The 22,686-nt window shown below is 38.8% G+C and overlaps 1 protein-coding gene across 1 annotated transcript in view; it reads right to left on the bottom strand.

The window, feature by feature from the left end:
* The window catches only part of ETNK1 (ethanolamine kinase 1), a 65,688-nt gene extending 45,487 nt beyond the window's left edge, over positions 1–20,201 (bottom strand). Inside the window, exons 1-2 of the mRNA XM_036113101.2 lie at positions 19,751–20,201; positions 4,468–4,727 (exon numbers count right to left, since the gene is read on the bottom strand). Of these exons, the coding sequence (XP_035968994.2) occupies positions 4,468–4,727; positions 19,751–19,906 (416 nt within the window). The 5' untranslated portion in view covers positions 19,907–20,201. The remainder of the gene's footprint in view (positions 1–4,467; positions 4,728–19,750) is intronic.
* Positions 20,202–22,686: the final 2,485 nt, after the last annotated feature.

Below are 22,686 nucleotides of genomic sequence, written 5' to 3'. Positions count from 1 at the left end.
ACAATAACGGATGCCTGGGTGGCTCAGTGGGGTAAGCGTCTGCCTTCGGCTCAGGTCATGATCCCAGGTTCCTGGGATGGAGTCCCACATCAAACTCCCTGCTCAGTAGGGAGTTTGCTTCTCCCTCTCCCCATGCTCATGCTCGCACACACTCTCTCTCTCTCTTGCTGGCTCAAAAAAATAAAATCTTTAAATAAATAATAAAATAAAGGCATAATAAAGTCAACTGATTAGTAATATCCATAGTTTGCCTAAATACTGTAATACTTTAATTAATGTCCAAGTTATTAGAAGATCTGCCTAAATCAGATAAAATGTGAGAAGTCTTGAGGAAAAAAAAAAAATTATAATAATTATAAAACCTAACATTTACATAGTGTTTAACATATGCCAGGCACTGTTCTAAACTTTTTACGTATACTAACAACTCTAATCCTTACAACAACCCTAGAAATAGGTACTATTATTCTCATTTTTTAGATAAGGAAACTCAGGCACAAAATGTTTAAGTACTATGGCCAAATTCACACAGCCCATAAATCTGAAGCAGTCTGGTTTCCACTGTGTATCCTGAGTGACAGAGATATAATGCCATATATAGAATTTCACATGGCTTTAGATTCCATAACTTTTCACAATCACTCAAAGAGAAAAAAAACTGCCCTAGGCATCCAGTTTCCATCATGAGACTATAGAGTAAATAGAAGGGAGAAATCTGAATATGAACTTCTGACCAGCAAACAGTAACCACTGCCAATAGTTCAACTGAAAGTTTAAATTCGGTGTGTTAAAGACAGTTTAGGAATATCAACGTCAAATGCATAAAAGTATGTGTTTTACAAAGGCAGTTAAGACTGCTACACCAGTAAAAGTGGTATTACCCTTAGGCAACTTTCTTCTTAAATCCTTTGGACACTGACTCTTAAAACTAATATTTTTCTCCCTGCTTTAGTTATACTAGGAAGCTCATATGGCCCTTCTCTAAGAACCTTACGGAATATACTTTTTGTATCTGAATCTAACTCCAGCTTTTCCTTTGGCCTAATTTATGCATCTAATCACTTTTAATCCTGTTATATAGATGTATCTCAAATATGGTGAATTACAGGGACACCTGGGTGTATCAGTCAGTTAAGTGTCTGCCTTCCACTAAGGTTATGATTCCAGGGTCCTGGGATCGAGCCCCATGTGGGGCTCCCTGCTCAGCAGGGGAGTCTGCTGTTCCCTCTCCCTCTGCCCCTGCTCATGGGCTCTCTCTCTCTCACTCTCTCTCTCAAATAAATAAAATTATTTTAAAAAAAAGATGGAGGATTTATAAATAAATCTGATATACACACACACACACAAACCTAAAGACCACAAAAAATGTGACACAAAAGAAAAAACGTATTATCTGTTAATTAGGGTCCTTCAATACATTCTAAACTGTACACTCACATAAGGGAAAAGACTATCTGGTTAAAAACTGGGGTTTAAGTAGATAGATTTCTATGCCAAAATATTTTGAAATATTATTTGAAACCAGTTTAAAATAGGTAAATACTAGGCCATTCCATATTCACCAGTGTTAATGAAGCAACTCTTAAAATATGGTCCAGGCTCTCTCTCCAATAAATAAACAAAATTTTTAAAAAAAAGAAAAGAAAAAAGAAGGGGGACCTGGGTCCTGGGTGGCTCAGTCCGTTAAGCAACTGCCTTCAGCTCAGGTCATGATCCCGGGGTCCTGGGATGGACCCCTGCATCAGGCTCCCTGCTCAGTGGGAAGTCTGCTTTTCTCTTCCTAACCCTCTGCCCCTCCCCCTGCTCATGCTCGCACTCACACTCACGTGCTCTCTCTCTCTCTCTCAAGTAAATAAATAAAATTTAAAAAAATATATATGATCCAGGATCCCTAGAGACTCAAACCCTTTCAGGTTTATGAAGTTAAAAACTACTTTCATAAGATATTTCCCTTTTTCACTCTCATTCTCTCATGAGTACACGGTGTAGTTTTCAAGAAGCTACATGAAGTGGTGTGATAACGTTATCACCCTGACAGCTAACAATGTGTGCCTGATATTCTTGTATTCAAAAAAAGTTGTTTTAATTTCTGACATGGTAAATATTGATAGCTATAACTCACAAAAACTCTTTAGGTCCTCAATAACCTTTAAGAGTTCTAAAGGGGTCCTGAGAACAAAATGTTTGAGAACTTCTGGTTTAAACTATGAATGAATTTGCAGTTCTCAAATCAAGCTCATTCGCTAGTTTTTAAGAGCAGAAAAAGAACTGTAAAAGACAGTAATTTTGGAAAAATGATCTAGCATATGCAAGAAATTACTCTTACAGAAAACATACTGAATTAAATAAAGTTTAAAAAGTAACATAATACAGTGAGTTAAATAAAAAGTTTAAAAAGTAACAGTGTTAACAGAATTAAAAAAGAGGGGCGCCTGGGTGCTCAGTCGTTAAGCATCTGCCTTTGGCTCAGGTCATGATCCCAGGTCCTGGGATCAAGGCCCGCATCGGGCTTCCTGCTCAGCCAGGAGCCTGCTTCTTCCTCTTCCTCTGCCTACTGTGCCCCTGCTTGTGAGCTCTCTCTGTCAAATAAATAAAATCTTTAAAAAAAAAGAATCTTAGTAAGCAAAAACTCTGAAAATATGAGCAACTGAATTACAAAAGTTAGTGATAAGAAATGTATAATGCTTTGGGGCCCCTGGGTGGCTCAGTCGGTTGAGCCTCTGCCTTCAGCTCAGGTCATGATCCCAGGGTCCTGGGACTGACCCGCATCGGGCTCCCTGCTCGGTGGGAAGCCTGCTTCTCCCACTCCCTCTATCCCTGCTTATGTTCCTGCTCTCGCTCTCTCTGTCAAATAAATAAATAAAATCTTTAAAAAAAAAAAGTAAAATGCTTTAATCCAAGCACTACTTTAAAAAAATTAAGGGGACCACTTCACACCAGTCAGAACGGCTAAAATTAACAAGTCAGGAAACAACAAATGTTGGCGAGGATGCGGAGAAAGGGGAACTCTCTAACACTGCTGGTGGGAATCAAATTGGTGCAGCCACTCTGGAAAACAGTATGGAGGTTTCTCAAAAAGGTAAAAATAGAGCTACCCTACATCCTAGCAATTGCACTACTTGGTATTTATCCCAAAGATACAAATGTAGAGATCCAAAGGGATCTCTGCACTCCAATGTTTAGAGCGGCAATGTCCACAACAGCCAAACTATGGAAAGAGCCAAGATGTCCATCGACAGATGAATGGATAAAGAAGATGTGGTGTATATATATATATACACATATATATATACACACACACACACACACACACACACACATACAATAGAATATTACTCAGCCATCAAAAATAAATAAATAAATAAATAAGGGGCGCCTGGGCGACTCAGTGGGTTGAGCAACTGCCTTTGGCTCAGGTCATGATCTCAGGGTCCTGGGATCGAGCCCCGCGTCAGGCTCCTTGCTCAGTGGGGAGCCTGCTTCTCCCTCTGTCTCTCCCCCTGCTTGTGTTCTCTCTCTGTCAAATAAATAAATTAAAAATCTTAAAAAAAAAAAATGAAATCTTTCCATTTCCAATGACGTGGATGGAACTAAAGGGTATTATGCTAAGCAAAAAAAGCCAATCAGAGAAAGACAATTATCATATGATCTCATTCATATGTGGAATTTAAGAAACAAAACAGAGGAGCATAGGGGAAGGGAGGGAAAAATAAAACAAGACGAAATCAGAGAGGGAGACAAACCATAAGAGACAACTTAATTACAGGAAACAAACTGAGGGTTGCTGGAGGGGAGGCGGGTAGGGGATGGGGTCACTGGGTGATGGGCATTAGGAGGGCATATGATGTAATGAGTACTGGGTGTTATATACAACTGATGCATCACTGACCTCTACCTCGGAACCTAATAATACACTATATGTTAATTAATTGAATTTAAATTTTAAAAAATAAAATAAAGTTAAATAAATAATTAATTAATTAAAGTGAAGCCTTGATACTCTGCAGCAGACTAATCCAAAACCACATCTCACAGTCCTTTTTTTTGCAGAGTCAACGATGAGACGGCAGACAGAAAGGATTTTTTTTCTTCAGCAAAAACAAAACAGAACCCTAACTAAAGAAAGTTTCTGGGCGCCTGGGTGGCTCAGTTGGTTAAGCGACTGCCTTCGGCTCAGGTCATGATCCTGGAGTCCCGGGATCGAGTCCCACATCAGGCTCCCTGCTCGGCGGGGAGTCTGCTTCTCCCTCTGACCCTCCTCCCTCTCATGCTCTCTGTCTTTCGTTCTCTCTCTCTCAAATAAATAAATAAAAAAAAATCTTTAAAAAAAAAAAAAAAGAAAGAAAGTTTCTAAGGTAACCAAATAGTTGCTCAAAGAAAGAAAAGGCAGTTTTAAAAAATAATTTCCTTAGCGCACTTAATACTCTTATTTTTCAAAAAGAAAAGTTATTAGAAAAAGAAATGTACCTGAAAATGGCAGGGTTGCAGACATGCTTTGGATCCAATGCTTCTCCCTGTATAAATTCATAGCATAGTCCATTATTGAAGGTACAGTAGAGTTGCGGTGCACAGCCATGAGCCTGCAACACTCGGAAACTCTTCACTTCCTCATCTCGATCAACTAACAACTCAGTCTTATTGCCATAAATTCGCACCAGGACTACATCCTCCATTGTATTACTCACATAACAGCCAATAAGTTTATTTGTGATTCCATCTGTGAAAAGCTGCCAAAAAAAAAAAGGAAAGAAAAAATGAGGGAAAAAGCGATTACATACATTTAACGAATGAAACAGTAGATAGCTTAAAATAATTAAATACTAATTAAAAGAAAATATCTACTTTTTAACATAAAAAAACTTTTAAATACAATTTTGCCTAACATGTCTATAATTTTAATTCCAGACTTAAACAAAAAGGCATGCTATAATTCCTGTAACATTATGTCTTTCTTGATCCAAAAGTGTTAATTATTCAATCTCCAGTAATTCCACACAATGTTTTGATACCTATTATATCTCAAAGTATGCTTGTCCTGCAATCATTGCAAATGTGTGTGTGTATCTCCTATGTCTAATAAACTGGAAAGTCTCTGAAGACAGAAACACTGCCCTCCTCCAGCAATGACATATAACATATAAAAGGTCTTTAATAATGTTCCCAAGTGTAATATACAAATATAAGGCTACCATAAGTTACACATTATGGTAAATATCCAACTTATAAAAATTAATTTTAAATGTTAATTTTAAAGGTTTCTTAACACAACATGCATTAGAAATTGTTTAAAGCATTCAGGTTAGAATTCAAACTTGAATGCTATGGCTAAAAAAAGCACAACCTTAATTAGAGGAAGTGAGAGGTTAAGTAGAGATTTCTACAATATTTTCTAAAAGGGACTTTTGGGACTTTTCAAGAGCTTAAGTCAAGAATTTCAAGTTCTTTTTTATATCTGAGCACAAATGGTACATTTAAAAAGCAAACAGATGATTAGCAGTATTAGTTCAAATCCACTCAAAATTTGCAACTTTTGGGGCGCCTGAGTGGCTCAGTCGTTAAGCATCTGCCTTCAGCTCAGGTCATGGTCCCAGGGTCCTGGAATCGAGCCCCACATCGGGCTCTCTGCTCAGCGGGAAGCCTGCTTCTCCCTCTCCCACTCCCCCTGCTTGTGTTACCTCTCTCACTGTGTCTCTGTCAAATAAATAAACAAAATCTTAAAAAAAAAAAAAGCACATGATAAAATTTAATACTCATGTATGATGAAAACATCTGCAAACAAGAATAAAATGAAAACTTCCTTGGAGCCCCTAGCTGGCTCAGTCCATAGAGCGTGCAACTCTTGATCTCAGGGTTGTGAGTTCGAGCTCTACAATGGGTGTAAAGATCACTTGAAAATACATACATACGTAAGTTTAAAAGAGGAACCTTCCTTAATCTGACAGAGTATCCAAAGAAAACCTATGGAGCACCTGGGTGGCTTAGTTAAGCGTCTGCCTTCAGCCCAGGTCATGATCCCAGGATCCTGGGATCGAGCCCCGCATCAGGCTCCCTACTTGGTGGGAAGCCTGCTTCTCCGTCTCCGACTGCCTGCGCTCCCCCTGCTTGTGCTCTCTCTGTCAAACAATTAAAAAAATTTAAAAAAACAAAGAAAACCTACACATAACATCATACCTCATAATAAACTATTGAAAGTGTTCTCCCTGAGATTGGGAACAAGATAAGGGTGCCCACTATCACCTATTTCAACATTGTGCTGGACGTCCTGGCCAGTGCAGTAAGGCAAAAATAATAAAAATTAAAATTAAAAAAAATAATAATAAATAAAAGAATAGGAAAGGGAAAAACAAAACTATCATTATTTGCAGATAGAGAAAAAAGCAAAAAGCATACACATTAAACATTAGAATTAATGTTTGAAAAATTCAATATAGATCAACTGAATTTCTGTATACCAACGATCCATTTTTTTTAAGTGATACCTTTTATAATAATATCAAAAAAAAAATCAAATTCCTAGGGGGGAAAAAAATCAAATGAAACACGCAAGATCACAACACTGAAAACTTCAAAAGTTTGAGAGAAGGGTTACCCGGCTGGCTCTGCCTGTAGGGCATGCAACTTTTTTTTTTTTTAAGATTTTATTTATTTATTTGTCAGAGAGAGAGAGACAGAGAGCACAAGCAGGGGGAGCAGCAGCAGGAGAGGGAGAAGCAGACTCCCCGCCGAGCAGGGAGCCCAATGCAGGACTTGATCCCAGGCCCCTGGGATCATAACCTGAGCCTAAGGCAGACACTTAACCAACTGAGCCACCCAGGCATCCCAGGGCATGCAACTCTTGATCTTGGGGCCATGAGTTCAAGCCCCACCACTGCGGGAAGAGTTTACTTTTAAAAAAAAAGTTTGAGAGAAATAAAAGGACTAAATAAATGGGATATACCTTGTTTATGGATTTTAAGACAATATTATTATATGATTTTACTTCTCAAATATCTATAGATTGCACAAAGTATCAAACTCTCACCCAGTTTCTTCTGTAAAAATTGAAAAGCTAAGTCTGCAATTTATATGACAATTTAAAAAGTCAAGAACAGTCAAGGCAATTTTAAAGAACAAAGTCAGAATCCTATACCAAGGACTACAGTAACTATATCACATACCAACACCCATAGCAATTCATCAGGTTCTACACTTGATGATGTGTACTTTTTATTATCACTTATCAACAAACAGATTTTTATTAAAAAGAGTTAATGTAATATTCAGATCAGGAAGAATGTACTTTCATGGAATCTTCTCATTACCTTCAACTCATGGTAATCTTAGAGAAAATTCCCCAAAGCTTTATGGTTCTTCAAACTGAAAAGAGGGGCCCTGGGTGGCTCAGTCATTAATTGTCTGCCTTTGGCTCAGGTCATAATCCCAGGGTCCTGGGATCGAGCCCCGCATTGGGCTCCCTGCTCCACGGGAAGCCTGTTTCTTCCTCTCCCACTCCCCCTGCTTGTGTTCCCTCTCTCGCTATGTCTCTCTGTCAAATAAATAAAATCTTTAAAAAAAAAAAAAAACTGAAAAGAAATATACAGGTCCTTCTAATTTCTACCTTAGTATTTTTTTTTTAATTTTTTTAAAGATTTTATTTCTGAGAGAGAGAGAGCGCACGCGCGCGCGCACATGCACATGAGTGGGGGTAGGGACAGAGGGAGAAGCAGACTCCCCACCAAGCGGGGAGCCTGATTTGGGACTCAATCCCAGAACCCTGGGATCATGACCTGAGTCAAAGGCAGACACTTAACCGACTGAGCCACCCAGGCAGGCGCCTTCTACCTTAGTATTTTGAGGAGATACAGATATAAATAAAGACATAAAGATGGTCCCCAACTTACGATGGTCTGACTTACAATTTTCCAACTTTACAATGGTGTAAAAGCGATACACATTCAGTAGAAACCATACTTTGAGTATGAATTTAGGGCTAGCACTATGCAGTATGATCCTCTCTCTTGATGATAGGCAGCAACAGCTGCAGCTCTCAAGCAACCGTACCATCATGAGAGTAAACAACCGATACACTTAGAACCACTCTGTACCCATACAACCATTCTGTTTTTCACTTACAGTACAATATTCAATAAATTACATAAAATATTCAACACTTTATTATAAAATATGCTTTGTGTTAGATGATTTTGCCCAACTGTAAGCAAGTATCAGTGGTCTTGGCATACTTAAGATAGGCTAGACTAAGCTAATGATGTGCAGTAGGTTATATGTGTAAAATGCATTTTCGATTTAGGATATTTTGACTTACAATGGATATTAGGATGTAACAACATCCTAAGTCAAAGGATACATATATATATATGAAATGAAATGAAATTTCTTAGCCTATTACATGCATTACATGCATACAGATATCACCACCAAAGAAGCAAAAAAAAATCTTAGGTATTACAATAGTTTGTGGACCATCAAAACTCAACCGTACAAAATCCTATTCTTTGGTACACAATTTCTGTTAGGTAGAAATCAATAAAATTTTTAATTAATTTAAGCTTTCTGTTTAGAGAGTAATTATTAAAAGGGTTGAGAAACAACAGCCTAGAACATAGACATATCCAATAAATGTTTGCTTATGCACAGACTGATTGTAAAATACCCTGGAAATGATCAATTTGTAGAATGAGAACACTATGGCCTAGATAAGTTCCCTTCCTTATCCAAAGTTACACAATGGCAGAACAGGTTAAAAAACTGGTATCATGACTCTTAATCTGTTATCAGACCCACCCTCAAGTTCACTAGCATGATCCTAGACTCACTGTAATATTGCTAAAGCATTATTTGGGTAAAAAAATAAAGAAGGGGTTAGAGGATGATAAATCCCTGATGCTAGGTATTTGCCAAATTACCTGGAGTATTAAACAGCAGGCATGTTGCCATCTGTTACAGGAGTTTGTAAAAGTAAATGAAACCTAGCAATGACAGATCTAACCCCAGGAGTTTAGTCACTGAATCCACAATAAAATGCAAAATGAGAAACTGGCTAAATGCACAATTCCTGGCTATTGTTAGCATCGTACCTAGAACAGAAAGCTAAAGACACTTTTAGGGTGAACTGTGATGTTACACAGACCCAGATTCCAACTGGTCCAATGCAATATCAAGCTGCTAACCTCAAAACCAACACAAAAGAGAAAAATCATGCTGAACAGTAGATTTACAGCTGCTTACCAAAATGATTCAGGTGGCAAGGAGAAAAAAAAAATCAGGAAACTACTGAAACCAGGGGATATAGCGTAAAAGTTGTCTCATTTAGTGGCTCAAGCTAGCTCCCTAAAAAACCTGTATTAATATGGCCCATAAGAATGGTTAAGAAGCAGTCTATGGTTTGAAGACCATGACATGTTTGCATTAATGCAGGACCCACAGCTCACTACTGACAGTCCTTAATGGCAGTGACTAACCCAAACAAGAGTGCTAGCCTGGTACAATGAATGAAAGTGGCTAGAAAGTTTGTTTATCCTGAGGAGGGGAACTGTCCTGTCCTTTGCACGCAAAGTGAAGTAGCTGATATGCTATACATGCAGGCCACACTAGACTTGCTTTATAGTGACCAAGATAATTCAACCATTTAATATGTCCCAGCCCAGGTCATGGTGAATACTGTGTGATAAAGATTACTCCTACTACATGAGTCCCCCCTGTAACTTTACTATTACCAACACAAGAAACTATTCAGAATATTGGATCAGATTTGCTGTCTCAAGCTCACCATCATGAGTCTTAGGAATAATACCAAGAAAATTAGAATGGTTCACTAGCAAGTGGAAAAGATAAAGGAGATGGCAAATCTACTTGTCCCAATTGAATGGAAGTTTTTAGTGGCTACTGAAAAAGCAGATAAATAAAACAGATACTGATGAGGCTGAAGCAAAAGTTTTTAACATTATTATCAGAGATTTATCAGAGACTGACAGGAACTGCCACCAGTCTCCCAGCATTGAAGGGCCCCTAACAAATCCACTCTATTTACTCTAGTTTGGGAGACCTTAAAAAACCAGAACATGAAGAGAATACAAGGATGATACTAAGAATGTGCCACCAATGTGGGAATTAATCAAGATGAAAAATGACTGAAGGTAGGATCTTGACCCTCAGTAGCCGGGGACCCAAGACCAATGCAAATATGTGGGTAAAATGGCCTAGAGTTGGAGAGAAGAAACTTTTTCGAGATTCCTTTATATGGAAGCCCAATGCATTGAATCTAAAACCTATGTGAGAGACTCTAAAAGGAGCAACAGTTAAAACTGGAGATATGGGGAGGCTACTGTTGATGGGAAAGTTTGGATGCAAATTAGAGTGCTGGAACAGATATTATATGAGGTGGTTTTGTCTCCTCTGCCAGAATGTATTACTGAACAGATTATGTTTTATAGGAATGCCTCCCTTATGTACTATTGTAAAACAGAAGACACATAAATTTACCCTTCAGTCCGGACTTATTGACCATATCAATTAGGAACTTACAGAACTGCCCAAACCTGCCACAGATGCTATTTACAGCAATACAGAATACCTGGTGGGCAAAAAGAGTTTATACCTTTAATGACACCTTAGAAGCTAAAGTGATATCAATAAACTTGAAGGTCATCTTAAGACCCCCAAAACATTAATCCAATACCTTCTTTCAGTATGTGGCACTGTCCTGCAACTACAAACCCTGAGATAATAAAAATATTAAAATTTATTTAGCCACTATGAAATTTCTTTAGTCCTAAGGATGACTTAAGATACCAAGCAGGGAACCTGTTTTGACATGTATTTATGGTCTAGGATGATAATTACTGAATTTAAATGAATAAACTCTCTCTGGCCAATAAAATAGTAAAGACAAGCTTCAATTAAGATGATTACTAAACAAACTAAAAAGCCTAGAAAGGTGGAAATTAATACGTATCAGTTAACTGTTTTGTAGAAGAAACCATTGGATTCCATCATCTTCCAAAATAACAAAATTAAAAGGAATATAATAAACAATACCATTTTCATGTATCCCACTGGCAGAAATGTTTAAATTTGGTATCAGGGATTGGACAGGTATAAGGAAAACGTACTCTCCAACACTGTGTTGAGGAATATATTAACACAACTTTCATGACAATTTAGCAATATTAAAGTGAGAAACAGCCTGACAGTTTTATGTGTCAACTTGGATTGGCTATAATACCCAGTTACTCAATCAAACACTAATTTAGATGCAGCTGTGAAGTATTTTGTAGAAGCACTTAACATCTACAATCAGTTACATGGGTGGGCCTCATCCAATCTTTAAGGAATGTAAAAGTAAAACAAGTTTTAAGTGTCCCTGAAGAAATTCTGCCTTAAGACTACAGCATCGGGCGTCTGGGTGGTTCAGTCGATTAAGCACCTGACTCTTGGTTTTAGCTCAGGTCACAGTCTCATGGGTGGTGAGGTTGAGCCTCGCACTGGGACTCCACACTCAGCAGGGAGTCTGCTTGAAGATTCTCTCCATCTGTCCCTCCCCTAACTTGTACGCACACATGGGCACTCTCTTTCTCTCAAATAAATAAATCTTCAAAAAACAACAACAACAAAAAAGACTACAGCATTGGGGCGCCTGAGTGGCTCAGTTGGTTAAGCGGCTGCCTTCGGCTCAGGTCATGATCCCAGGGTCCTGAGACCGAGTCCCATGTCGGGCTCCCTGCTCAGCAGGGAGCCTGCTTCTCCCTCTCCCTCCGTCTCCCGGCTTGTGCTCACTCTCTCTCTGTCAAATAAATAAATAAAATACTAAAAAAAAAAAAAGACTACAGCATCAACTCCAGCCTAAGTTTCTACTATTATCCTGCCCTACAATTCAGACTTAGCCTCGACAATTGGTATGAGCCAATTCTTTGAAATAAAGCCCAGACAGCATATATATGAAGTTCTGTTTCTCTGAACAACCCTAACTGGCACACAGTTTTTAACCTTTTAATTCCACTAATAAGGTTTAGGGGTGCCTGGAAGGTTCAGTCAGAGGAGCATGTGACTCTTGATCTCAGGACTGTGAGTTCAAGCCCCACATCGGGTGTAGAGATTACTTAAATTAAAAAAAAAAATTTACTCTGAGAACATATTTAGAAAAGTTATCCAAAATATACATATAAAAGCAGTTCACGCAATACTGTTTTTAATATGCAAAAAATAAAAATAAAATAAATAAAAATAAAAACAATGTTGCTTAAAAAATATGGGCAGGGGCACCTGGCTCAGGCAGTTGAGCCTCCAACTCTTGGTTTCCACTCAGGTCATGATCTCAGGGTCGTGAGGTCGAGCCCCACATCAGGCTCCATGCCCAGCAGGGAGTCTGCTTGAGATTCTCCCTCTCCCTCTGCCCCTCCCCCACTTGCGCAAGCATGCATATGCTGCACACGCACGCTCGCTCTCTCTCTCAAATAAATAAATGCTTAAAAAAATATGTGGGTAGGGGTGCCTGGGTGGCTCAGTCGGTTAAGTGTCTGCCTTCAGCTCAGGTCATGCTCTCAGGGTCCTGGGATGGAGCCCCACGTGGGGCTTCCTACTCAGTGGGGAGTCTGCTTCTCCCTCTCCCTCTGCCCCTCCTCCCCACTCATGCTCTCTCTCTCTCTCTCCAAATAAATAAAATCTTAAAAAAAAAATATGGGGCAGACTACATATACTTATGACATAGAAGGATGTCTAAGATATATTATTTTAAAATGCAACATACAGAATGCATTGTTGTGTATACAAAAGGAATATATATTTACTGATACTTATTTTTTTAAGATTTTATTTATTTATTTGACAGAGAGAGAGAGCACAACAGGGGGAGTGGCAGGCAGAGGCAGAGGGAGAAGTAAGCTCCCCACAGAGCAGGGGGAACCCAACGTAGAACTCGATCCCAGGACCCCAGGATCATAACCTGAGCTGAAGGCAGTCGCTTAACCAACTGAGCCACCCAGGCACCCTATTTACTGATATTTATTAACAAAGGTAGGTATGTGCCCTAACAAATCCATAATCTGCTAATTTTTTAGAAGTTCAAAAACTGCTCACCTAATTACTGTGGGGAGAATGAATGACTTGGAAGTTGAGGGAGTTAAACTTTTTACTTTTCAGCTTACAGCCTTTTATCTGTTTTAAGTATTTTATTAAGAGCATATGTTATTTATGTTTTTTAAACAAAGTCAACAGGCTTAGATAGGATATGAACCTTTCTAATTTTCTACTTTATACTCTTCAGAATTTTTTAAACTTCATTTTAATAATTAACTCATATGATGTTTAACATGACCAAATACTATGTTTATAGCTATCAAACATTAAAGTCAATAACATACCAACATGGGAAAGTGAAAGAAAAGCAGCATGAAAAAAAGGAATACAAAATTGTACATATGGTATGATATGTATGAAAGAAGTAGAATAGTTGATTTTTTAAATAAAATATGGATAGTAAATGGTTTTTCTTCCTAGTCAAAGTTTCAATATAGATATATCTTTTTAGTAAAACTAAATTATTTCATGTTCATGTCCCTTGTAAAAGGAAATTCATACACTTAATATATTATTTTCTCATAATACTGACTTGCAAAAAAATGACTAATTCAAAATAGTCTGTTTAAAAAAAAAAACAAAAACTGCTATTGTGACAACCACTAGAGGGAGGGAGAGATTAGGACCAGGAAGGAAAACCGGTGATATTCTGGGTTGCTGATAATATTTTCTTTCCCAGGGTTTGGGTTACACAGTATTTGTTCTACAAAAAAATTTATGTTTCATGCATTTTCCTGTTTCTTTGTTGTATCTCACAATTTTTAAAAGGGTGATAAAAATGTATTTATGGCCCATCTGTTATATCAAAGAGCAACTCCTGAGAAGACAAAATCATGAGAAATAACCTGATTCCTTAAATATAGGTCTACCATTACTTCCCCATCTTTGTCACCCACAGGAAAAAAAAAAAAACCCTTAAACTTCCCTTTTCCCTCACCTGCAAGCCATTAACTCCTGCATATTTATTTTCTGAAATGTCAAATCCGTGCTTTATTTTCATCTCCCAGGCCACTGTCCTAATTTGGGTGACAGCACCTCTTGTGTGAACTAACATTAACAGTCTCTCCTAAGTTAAGTCTTTCTCAAACATTTTTTATGTGATACTCAGACAAAAATATACATTTATCATCTAATTTACTACATACTTTCATATGAAACTAAAACAAGCTTCACCAAGCAGTCCTTACCTTATTATCTGCAAGCCTCTCTGATCTATCCTATCACTTTTAACTCATCTTTTTAAACTGTAGTGGTTTCAATCCAGTACACTGATTTAACATCCAATTAGTGTGGGGTAACCACCAGTTTCAAAACCAATGTCCTAAGTGATCACTTATTCCCCAATTCAAAACATCTCATTCAACTATTGCTGCCTTCAATACAGCCTGCCACTGCTCTAAATAATACACAATAGAACTCACCTGCTTAAAAATATTAACTGGCTTCCCATTATATCCTAGATAATAAAGTACCACCTCCTGCACAAAACCTTCACATCTAACAACTCCCTTTCTCAAAACTCAGTCCCACTTCTCTTCTTGTTCACACTCCATTCTGCCCAAAATACTCATGGTCTAGCTGTGTTTCTTTTCCCTCATAGTATAGCTTTGTGAAAGTAGCTTTCATGCCCAGAAATGCTTCCCCATTCCATCTGACCATATCTTTCCTTCAAAGCTCAGTTCAGGTATCCCCTCCTCAATGAAGCCTCCCCTCCTGTATTTTCCCATGCCTACCTTCTGTTACAGTTAATCATACAAAAGAATGCTGCTTAAAATTAGCATCATGCCTGCTATAAAAAATATATACCAGGGGGCACCGGGGTGGCTCAGTTGGTTAAGTATCAGGCTCTTGATTTTGGCGCAGGTCATGGTCTCAGGGTGTGACGTTGAGCCCTGCACTGGGCTCCTTGCTCATCAGGAGTCGGCTTCTCTCTCTCTCTCCCTCTCCTCTGCCCCCTCCTCACCTGCCCACGCTCTTGCTCTCCCTCTCTAAAAGAAATAAATACATCTTTTAAAAATATATATACACACACACACATATATATGTCAGAATTACTGAATTTTAGGAGATTACAATTGTTTCAGATCAATTATTCCACTTACAAATGGGGGTGTTGCTGAGGGAGATGGAAGGGGAAGAGTTGGAGGCACGTAGTATTAAAATATACTATGCATAACTTTTATGTATTTCATTTCTCAGGATATTCTACTATTAGTAGTAAAGTAGTAAAAATTGGTGCTGGTAGTAAAATTACTATTAGTAGTAAAGCAATATGAGAGTAATATTAGAGTAGTAAAATTCTATTATTTTCTGCTAGTCTTCTATTTTCCAAAGTAGATACTAATCTCATTTCACAGAGATTTAAAACTTGCCAAAGAACAAAAAGACAAAAAAAAAAAAAAACTTGCCAAAGATAACAAATAGCTGGTATCAGGATTCAAAAGCCATCCTCTTTCCACCACATTATGCTGAGGCCCCAAAGAGAGGTCAAGTTGTTTGTTTAGTCCAAGTCACACAGCCATTAATACCTGAAAATGAACTAGCGTATGAGGCTTCTGACTTCTTAGTCACATCTTTTTTTTTTTTTTGAAGATTTTATTTATTTAACAGAGAGAGAGATAGCAAGAGCAGGAACACAAGCAAGGGGAGTGGGAGAGGGAGAAGCAGGCACCCCCAAACTCCTCTTTTTAAAAACAGAAAAAAAAAAAAACCCCCACCTGAAACTAAGGTAACAAATTTGTGTCAACTATACTTTAAAAAAATGGGGGGATTATTAAGTTAGAACACTAAAGGAGACATAGTTTAATAGAACTATATATATTTTGGTTTTGATTCTTCATTTAAAATATTATTAAAGGTGGGACGCCTGGGTGGCTCAGTAGGTTAAGCATCTGCCTTCGGCTCAGGTCATGATCCCGGGGTCCTGCAATCAAGTCCCGCATCGGGCTCCCTGCTCGGCGGGTAGCCTGCTTCTCCTTCTACCTCCCTCTGCTACTCCCTCTGCTTGTGCGCTCTCTCTGACAAATAAATAAAATCTTAAAAAATAAAACAATAGGGGCGCCAGGGTGGCTGAGTCATTAAGCGTCTGCCTTCGGCTCGGGTCATGATCCCGGGGTCCTGGGATCAAGCCCCACATCAGGCTCCCTGCTCTGTGGGAAGTCTACTTCTCCCTCTCCCACTCCCCCTGCTTGTGTTCCCTCTCGCTGTGTTCTCTCTGTCAAATAAATAAAATCGTTAAAAAATAAAATAAAATAAAATATTATTAAAGGGGCGCCTGGGTGGCTCAGTTGGTTGAACCTCTGCCTTCGGCTCTGGTCATGATCTCATGGTCCTGGGATCAAGCCCCGCATTGGGCTCCCTGCTCCTCGGGGAGCCTACTTCTCCCTCTCCCCCTGCTTGTGTGTGTGCGCGCTCGCTCTCTGTCAAACAAAAAATGAAATTTTTTAAAAAAATAAATATTATCAAATATGAAATATCAAATATCAATATTAAAATAAGAGGGATTATAGGTTTTTTAATAGGATATTTTAGTGACTATCTCCAACATAGCTAAGTAAAGAGAAAGAAGGGGATATGAAAACTGCTATGTAGCTACACAACCAAACACAAATACTGGTTTCCAAGATAGTATATGCATGCTTAAAAAATAAATATCAAAACTATGCATCCAAAAACATGACAAACTTGTAGTACAGCAGAAAGAAAACCAGTATGCTTTTTAAATGTTCTTCTGTAGTCTTTGCACATGAATATGAATTTTCATTCCAAAAACACTATGTTGTGATTGTTTTATCTTCCCTACTAGACTGGGAATTTCAATAAAATATTATGAAATAAAAAGCACTGTGACTGGTACAGTAGTTGTTTCTGATCTACTCTGCCTACTCTAAGTAGGGTACACTCCAAAAAGCTTACCACCCCTTTTATACTTTATTTTTTCAATCTTGTGTGAATAGGAAAACCAAAAAATTAACTTGTTAAAATCCCATGTAAAAAGAGATACAGCATTCCATGTGTCTATAAGTTTTGAGTAAAGACTGGGCCCTGTATCATTTTGACTGCATCAAAGTCTTTTTTGCTTGCTTCTGGATTTACCAGTATGTTCCAAATAGTTCAGCTCAGACGTAGTAGCCAGGTAAAATAAGTATTACTGGACTAAGCTTCTAAGGTATATTAGAAGCATATTTTAATTACATAAAAATTTTAGAAAAAAATTTCTTTGAAAAAAATGGGCTACATACCAGTATTAACCTGTTGAACATATGATACATACTTCCCCTTCTGAAGTGCTCAGTATGACTGTTTTCTTTATACTTCAAAGGAAATAAAAGCAAATCTCAAAAGAAATATTCCCATTGAGATTTACTAAAGAAACCGTGAAGCATCATAAAGAAGAGTTTGGAATGACAGAATATGGGAGTCAGATTTTCTCAAGGTGAGAAACCACCAATGAATGACCACCAATTCAGAATAACAGCTGTCTCAGCTTCTGGATCAAAAGCACAGGGAAGGATTATATTTCTAACTCATAATCATCCTTACAGCAAAATAAGTGGTAGTATTTACCTTTGCTGACAAATAAGTAATTAGTTTGGATTAGGAGTCCAAAGGCCTTAAAGTCAAAAGTTGCTCCATAGGAGGGGAAGAATGAAGGGGGGCAAATCGGAGGGGGAGACGAACCATGAGAGACTATGGACTCTGAGAAACAAACTGAGGGTTCTAGAGGGGAGGGGGGTGGGGGGATGGGTTAGCCTGGTGATGGGTATTAAAGAGGGCACGTATTGAATGGAGCCCTGGGTGTTATACGCAAACAATGAATCATGGAACACTACATCAAAAACTAATGATGTAATGTATGGTGATTAACATAACATAATAATAAAAAAAAAAGTTGCTGCATAGATAAAAGGTAAGATTCAATCCCAAGTACTTTCTGACAATCAAAAAGTTTGATGTAACCACATTTGTCCCTTTTTTCACCTACACCCTGGCTTTATTTCACTGAGTTTCACCTTAAAAAAAAAAAAAAAAAGTATCTACCTAATATAGTTATTTGTAGAATGAAATGATAAAATATATACATGACCTAACTCACAACCTGGCACATTGGTACCTAAGCGTAGCTATTATTACTGTTCTACAGACAAATACATCATCAGTGGAAACACCAGTTTTCAAAGCTTCAAATTCTAAAGTCTCTACTTAAAAAGTAGCATAGTCTGCCAATACCAAAGTTTCCCAGGAAGCAGCACTGCCTTTAATTAATACCTGTTTAGTTTATAATTGACTACCAGAATATAAATCATTTTAATAAATATAAAACTCTTCTGTAATAAGAGATAATGAATAATAAACTAAAGAAGTTCATAGTTTCAATTTGGAAGTTTTGATTTTGGAAGTTTCAATTAATTTAACTTTCTTAGCATACTAATTTTTTTAAATTACACATGAAAATCATTCTGGATTGACTATGTCCTGTTTAGTTAGCTAACACTCCCTTAAAATTTCAAAATTTTTGTCTAACAATTTTCTATCCCAAAACATATGGCTCCTTTCAATATGCTCAAAACTCTTCTAGGCAGCAAGAACTGAAACTAACACTTCTGAAAGCTCAAGTGTCAGGAACTATTCTGAGCCCTAGAGCACCATTCATGTTTTATTCATCTTTGTATAGGTGACTACTTTAGAATCTGAGATACTGTTAAGTCAATAACACTGCTGAATAAATTAGTCAACAAAATAAAGCAGATAATTTAGCTACTTCTTACATTATTGCTCAGATTTGAAACAAACCCCAAATATCTCAGCCTTCAAAATTATTAACTATTTTGTGTATGCAAGGAAAATGGAGGTTCACTGTCGTATATCCTGAACCTCTAAAAGTTAAAATACTCAAAATAAATGTCATACTAAATCATAACTTATTAGAAGTAAGTTTTTAGAAAACACCTAGATCCCTAAGGATTTTTTTCTCCCAATTTTTGTTCTATGAATACAATGGCACACTGATCGATCTAACATCAAATACGGTTAATTTTACTAATACGACTAAAAAAATTCAGAAATATCGATTCAAATAAAATATGTGTAGTGCTACCTAAGAAACCAATCGAGTAATGCATGACCATGGTTATTACTTTGAAATCGAGTACTCGCCAATCCGAGGATTTGAGAAGATAAAACGCAGGGTGAGACATCAATGGGAGTAAACCGCCGGGGAGGGGGAGGGGCGGGAAGGGAAAGGAAAAGATCAGAAGGATTAATTACCGCATCATCTGTGGAAGGAAAGAAGGTACCTAGGGACGACTGAAGAGGACCCCTTGCAAGGGGAATGGAAAAGGTTCCTTTTGCAGTTAGAAGGGACAGGGGAGTGGGAGGAGGGGCAACTATCAACAGGAATTTTCCGGGTGTGAATGGGTGCGTCACTTACGTAGCTGCTTCCAGAAAGAAAATTTGCCCTAAGGACAACCTCAATAAGCAATTGTGAAGGAAGGGGGAGTGACCTTCGTAGGTTTGATGGAGTAAACACACGGTCACTTCCCAAAGGACCGAGGAACAAGACGTTCCCGTTGGTTCTCCCCGATCATCAGGGAACTGAAGAGATTGTGAGAACCCTCCCCCTCCTTAAGGCCCAGTCTGAGCTGTGAGAGACCCCGTGCTGAGATGTGGGCGTTACCTGCAGGGTCACCTCCTGAGGGTCCCAGTGCGGCCGCAGGTGTTGCAGGAGGCTGAGGGCCCCCTCCCGGCAGCGCTGCTCCTCCTGATCCTGAACCGTGACGTCCAACTTGGGCACCTCCGGGGAGCCGTGCGGAACGTGGATGTAATTGGCCATGGCCCAGGCGACGGCAGAGACTACCACCACGACGACGGCGACGGCGACCACGAGAACGGCGGGCGCCGACAGGCTGGTGGATCCTTCCGTCCCGGGGCGCCCTCGCAGGAGGGCTAGGGGCGCTCAAACTGACGGGCGAGCGGTAGGAGAATGGCTGGACGCGGCACTTTAGCCGATCCGGGTCTGGACAGCAGCTGAACTGAGCAGAGGATGTTCACGGGAAAAATTCCGCTCGTCTGCGCTCCACCGCCAGCGACCGCGGAGCATGCCGGGACTGGCCTGACGCTGGCGTCATGCGCAGGGCGGGGCCTCCGTCTGCGTCAGAGGCTGAAGACGACTTTCTAACCTCAAGCACAATGGGCCCGCTGCTGTGAGCTCGGTTTTTCGGTCATAAAACACTCGGCCCGGCTTGCTGCTAGTGCGAAAACGCAGGCTCCTCCTCAGGCATGAGCCTGATCTCTGACAAGACCCGAAAGGCTGTGAAGCATTAGTCAGCTGATCAGGAGTGTTTGGGGGGCTGGGTTTGAGTTATGGCTGAGTTTTTCAGGGAAGCGAGGGGCATGCCCAGAAATAACCCCCGGAAAAGTCTCTGAATTTGGCCTGAGTATGGGCAAGGGGGATTAACTGGATCGCCCTGGTCGCGGAGCTGCTCTGTACTGTTGACCGCACAGTTGGTTGGGCAACTAAATTCCCATCAACTGTATACTGAGATCATGGTATTTGGGGCAAACTTGAGATATTTGTATAAGACAACGACAGGACTTCAAGATTTATTTTTAAGACCAAATGTTTGACCATATTGAGAATTTTTTTTTTTTTAAGATTCTATTTATTTATTTCGCCGAGAGAGACACAGCAAGAGAGGGAACACAAGCAGGGGGAGAGGGAGAAGCAGGCTTCCCACTGAGCAGGGAGCCCGATGCGGGGCTGGAGCCCGATGCAGGGCTCGATCCTGGGACCGTGAGATCACTACCCGAGCGGAAGGCAGACGCCTAAAGACTGAGCCACCCAGGCGCCCCGTACTGAGAATTATTGAGAGCCAGGAAAAACAGGTTGTAGCCTAGGATGAAGATGAAAGGGAAGGAAAGAAAAATAGTTTTGAGACTCAGCACTACAGTGGCTCCATGCCTATTTCAGGGTATTCCTGCATGGACCTTAAAATAGCTACCTTAAAAACTTTTAGCTTCCAAGTTTTATAGCAGCTGTTTCCCCTGTTAAGGTAATATTGGAAACTGGATAATCCAGAAGTAATTTACTGGGACCTCCTAATTTTCTTTATGATTTAGGAAAATGGTGTAAGATGTGACTTATTAATCTGTCTTCCCTGAAATGCTTAGGACAGTGAATATGTTTATTAGTGGTAAATTAAATCACTAACTGGATTCAACTTAATTAACATTCAAGTGCTTAATTACCTCCTTAACATAAGTTTACATTCTGATTGTTCAGAATGAACCTACTTAGTTTTGTAAATCAAAATAAATAGCTCACTATCAATAAGGGTAAACTCATAAACTAAAAAGAACAAGAGGGGTGACTGGGTGGCTCAGTTGGTTAAGTGTCCAACTCTTGATTTTGGCTAAGGTTATGAACTCAGAGTGGTGAGATCAAGTCCCCGAGGGGGAGCCTGCTTGAAATTCTCTCCCTCTCCCCCTCCTTCCCACCACATGTGGGAAATAAATAAATAAATAAATAAATAAATAAGGGTAAACTCATAAACTAAAAAGAACAAGAGGGGTGACTGGGTGGCTCAGTTGGTTAAGTGTCCAACTCTTGATTTTCTCTTTCTCTAAAATAAATAAATAAATTTTAGGGCACCTGGGTGGCTCAGTTGGTTAAGTGTCTGCCTTCAGCTCAGGTTATGATCTCAGGGTCCTAGGATCCGGCCCCCAGTTGGGCTCCCTACTCAGCAAGGAGTCAGCTTCTCCCTCTCCCTCTGCCCCTCTCTCTGCTCATGCTCTCTCTCTCTCACTCTGTCTCTCAAATAAATACAACCTTTAAAAACATAAAACAAAATAAATAAAAATTTTTTTAAAAGAGGAAAAACAAAATATAGTGTTAAAATACAGCAAGGGACTTGAATCAACATTTTCTAGACTTTGGCTTTTTTTTTTTTAAATCATGTACTATAAAAAACATTACACATTCCTTCCAATTTTGAGAGAAATAATGTACTAATACTTTCACATTTCAGATAGTATCTCTTGTATTTTTGTACAAGTTGTATGTATTTTATACTAAAAGAGTTGACATTTCAGGAATTTTAGAAATATATTTTGAATTATAAAATAATAGCAAATTATTAAAAAATTATTTGGGGGGCACCTGGCTGACTGAGTCAGTAGAGCATGTGACTCTTGATCTCGGGGTTGTGAGTTTGACCCCCTTGTAGGGTGTAGAGATTACTTAAAAATTAAATCTTAAAAAAAATTATTTTGAGAACTGCACAAGTTTGTAATTTTAAGGAAGCATCCATTAACAGGAAAAAAAAAAACTATTAGGTACCTAAGAATAAAACTAACAAAAGATGTGCAAGGCCTTAATGGATAAAATTATATTAATGGACAAATCTTTTCATAAACAAGAAAAGACACATACAAAGATCTCAGTTTTCACTGAACTAATCAATAACTATAATGTATTAATAATTAAAATCTCAACAGGGTTTTTCACAGAATGTGTTAAAATGACATTAAAACTCATACCAAAACTTAAGGTCCAAGAAAAGCTGCTATAATTTGTGGTGGAAGGAGGGTTGCAGAATAAGTTGGGAGAACCCC

The sequence above is a fragment of the Halichoerus grypus genome, chromosome 6, assembly GCF_964656455.1.
Source record: "Halichoerus grypus chromosome 6, mHalGry1.hap1.1, whole genome shotgun sequence".
NCBI lineage: Eukaryota > Metazoa > Chordata > Mammalia > Carnivora > Phocidae > Halichoerus > Halichoerus grypus.
This window is presented reverse-complemented; position numbering and strand designations above follow the sequence as displayed.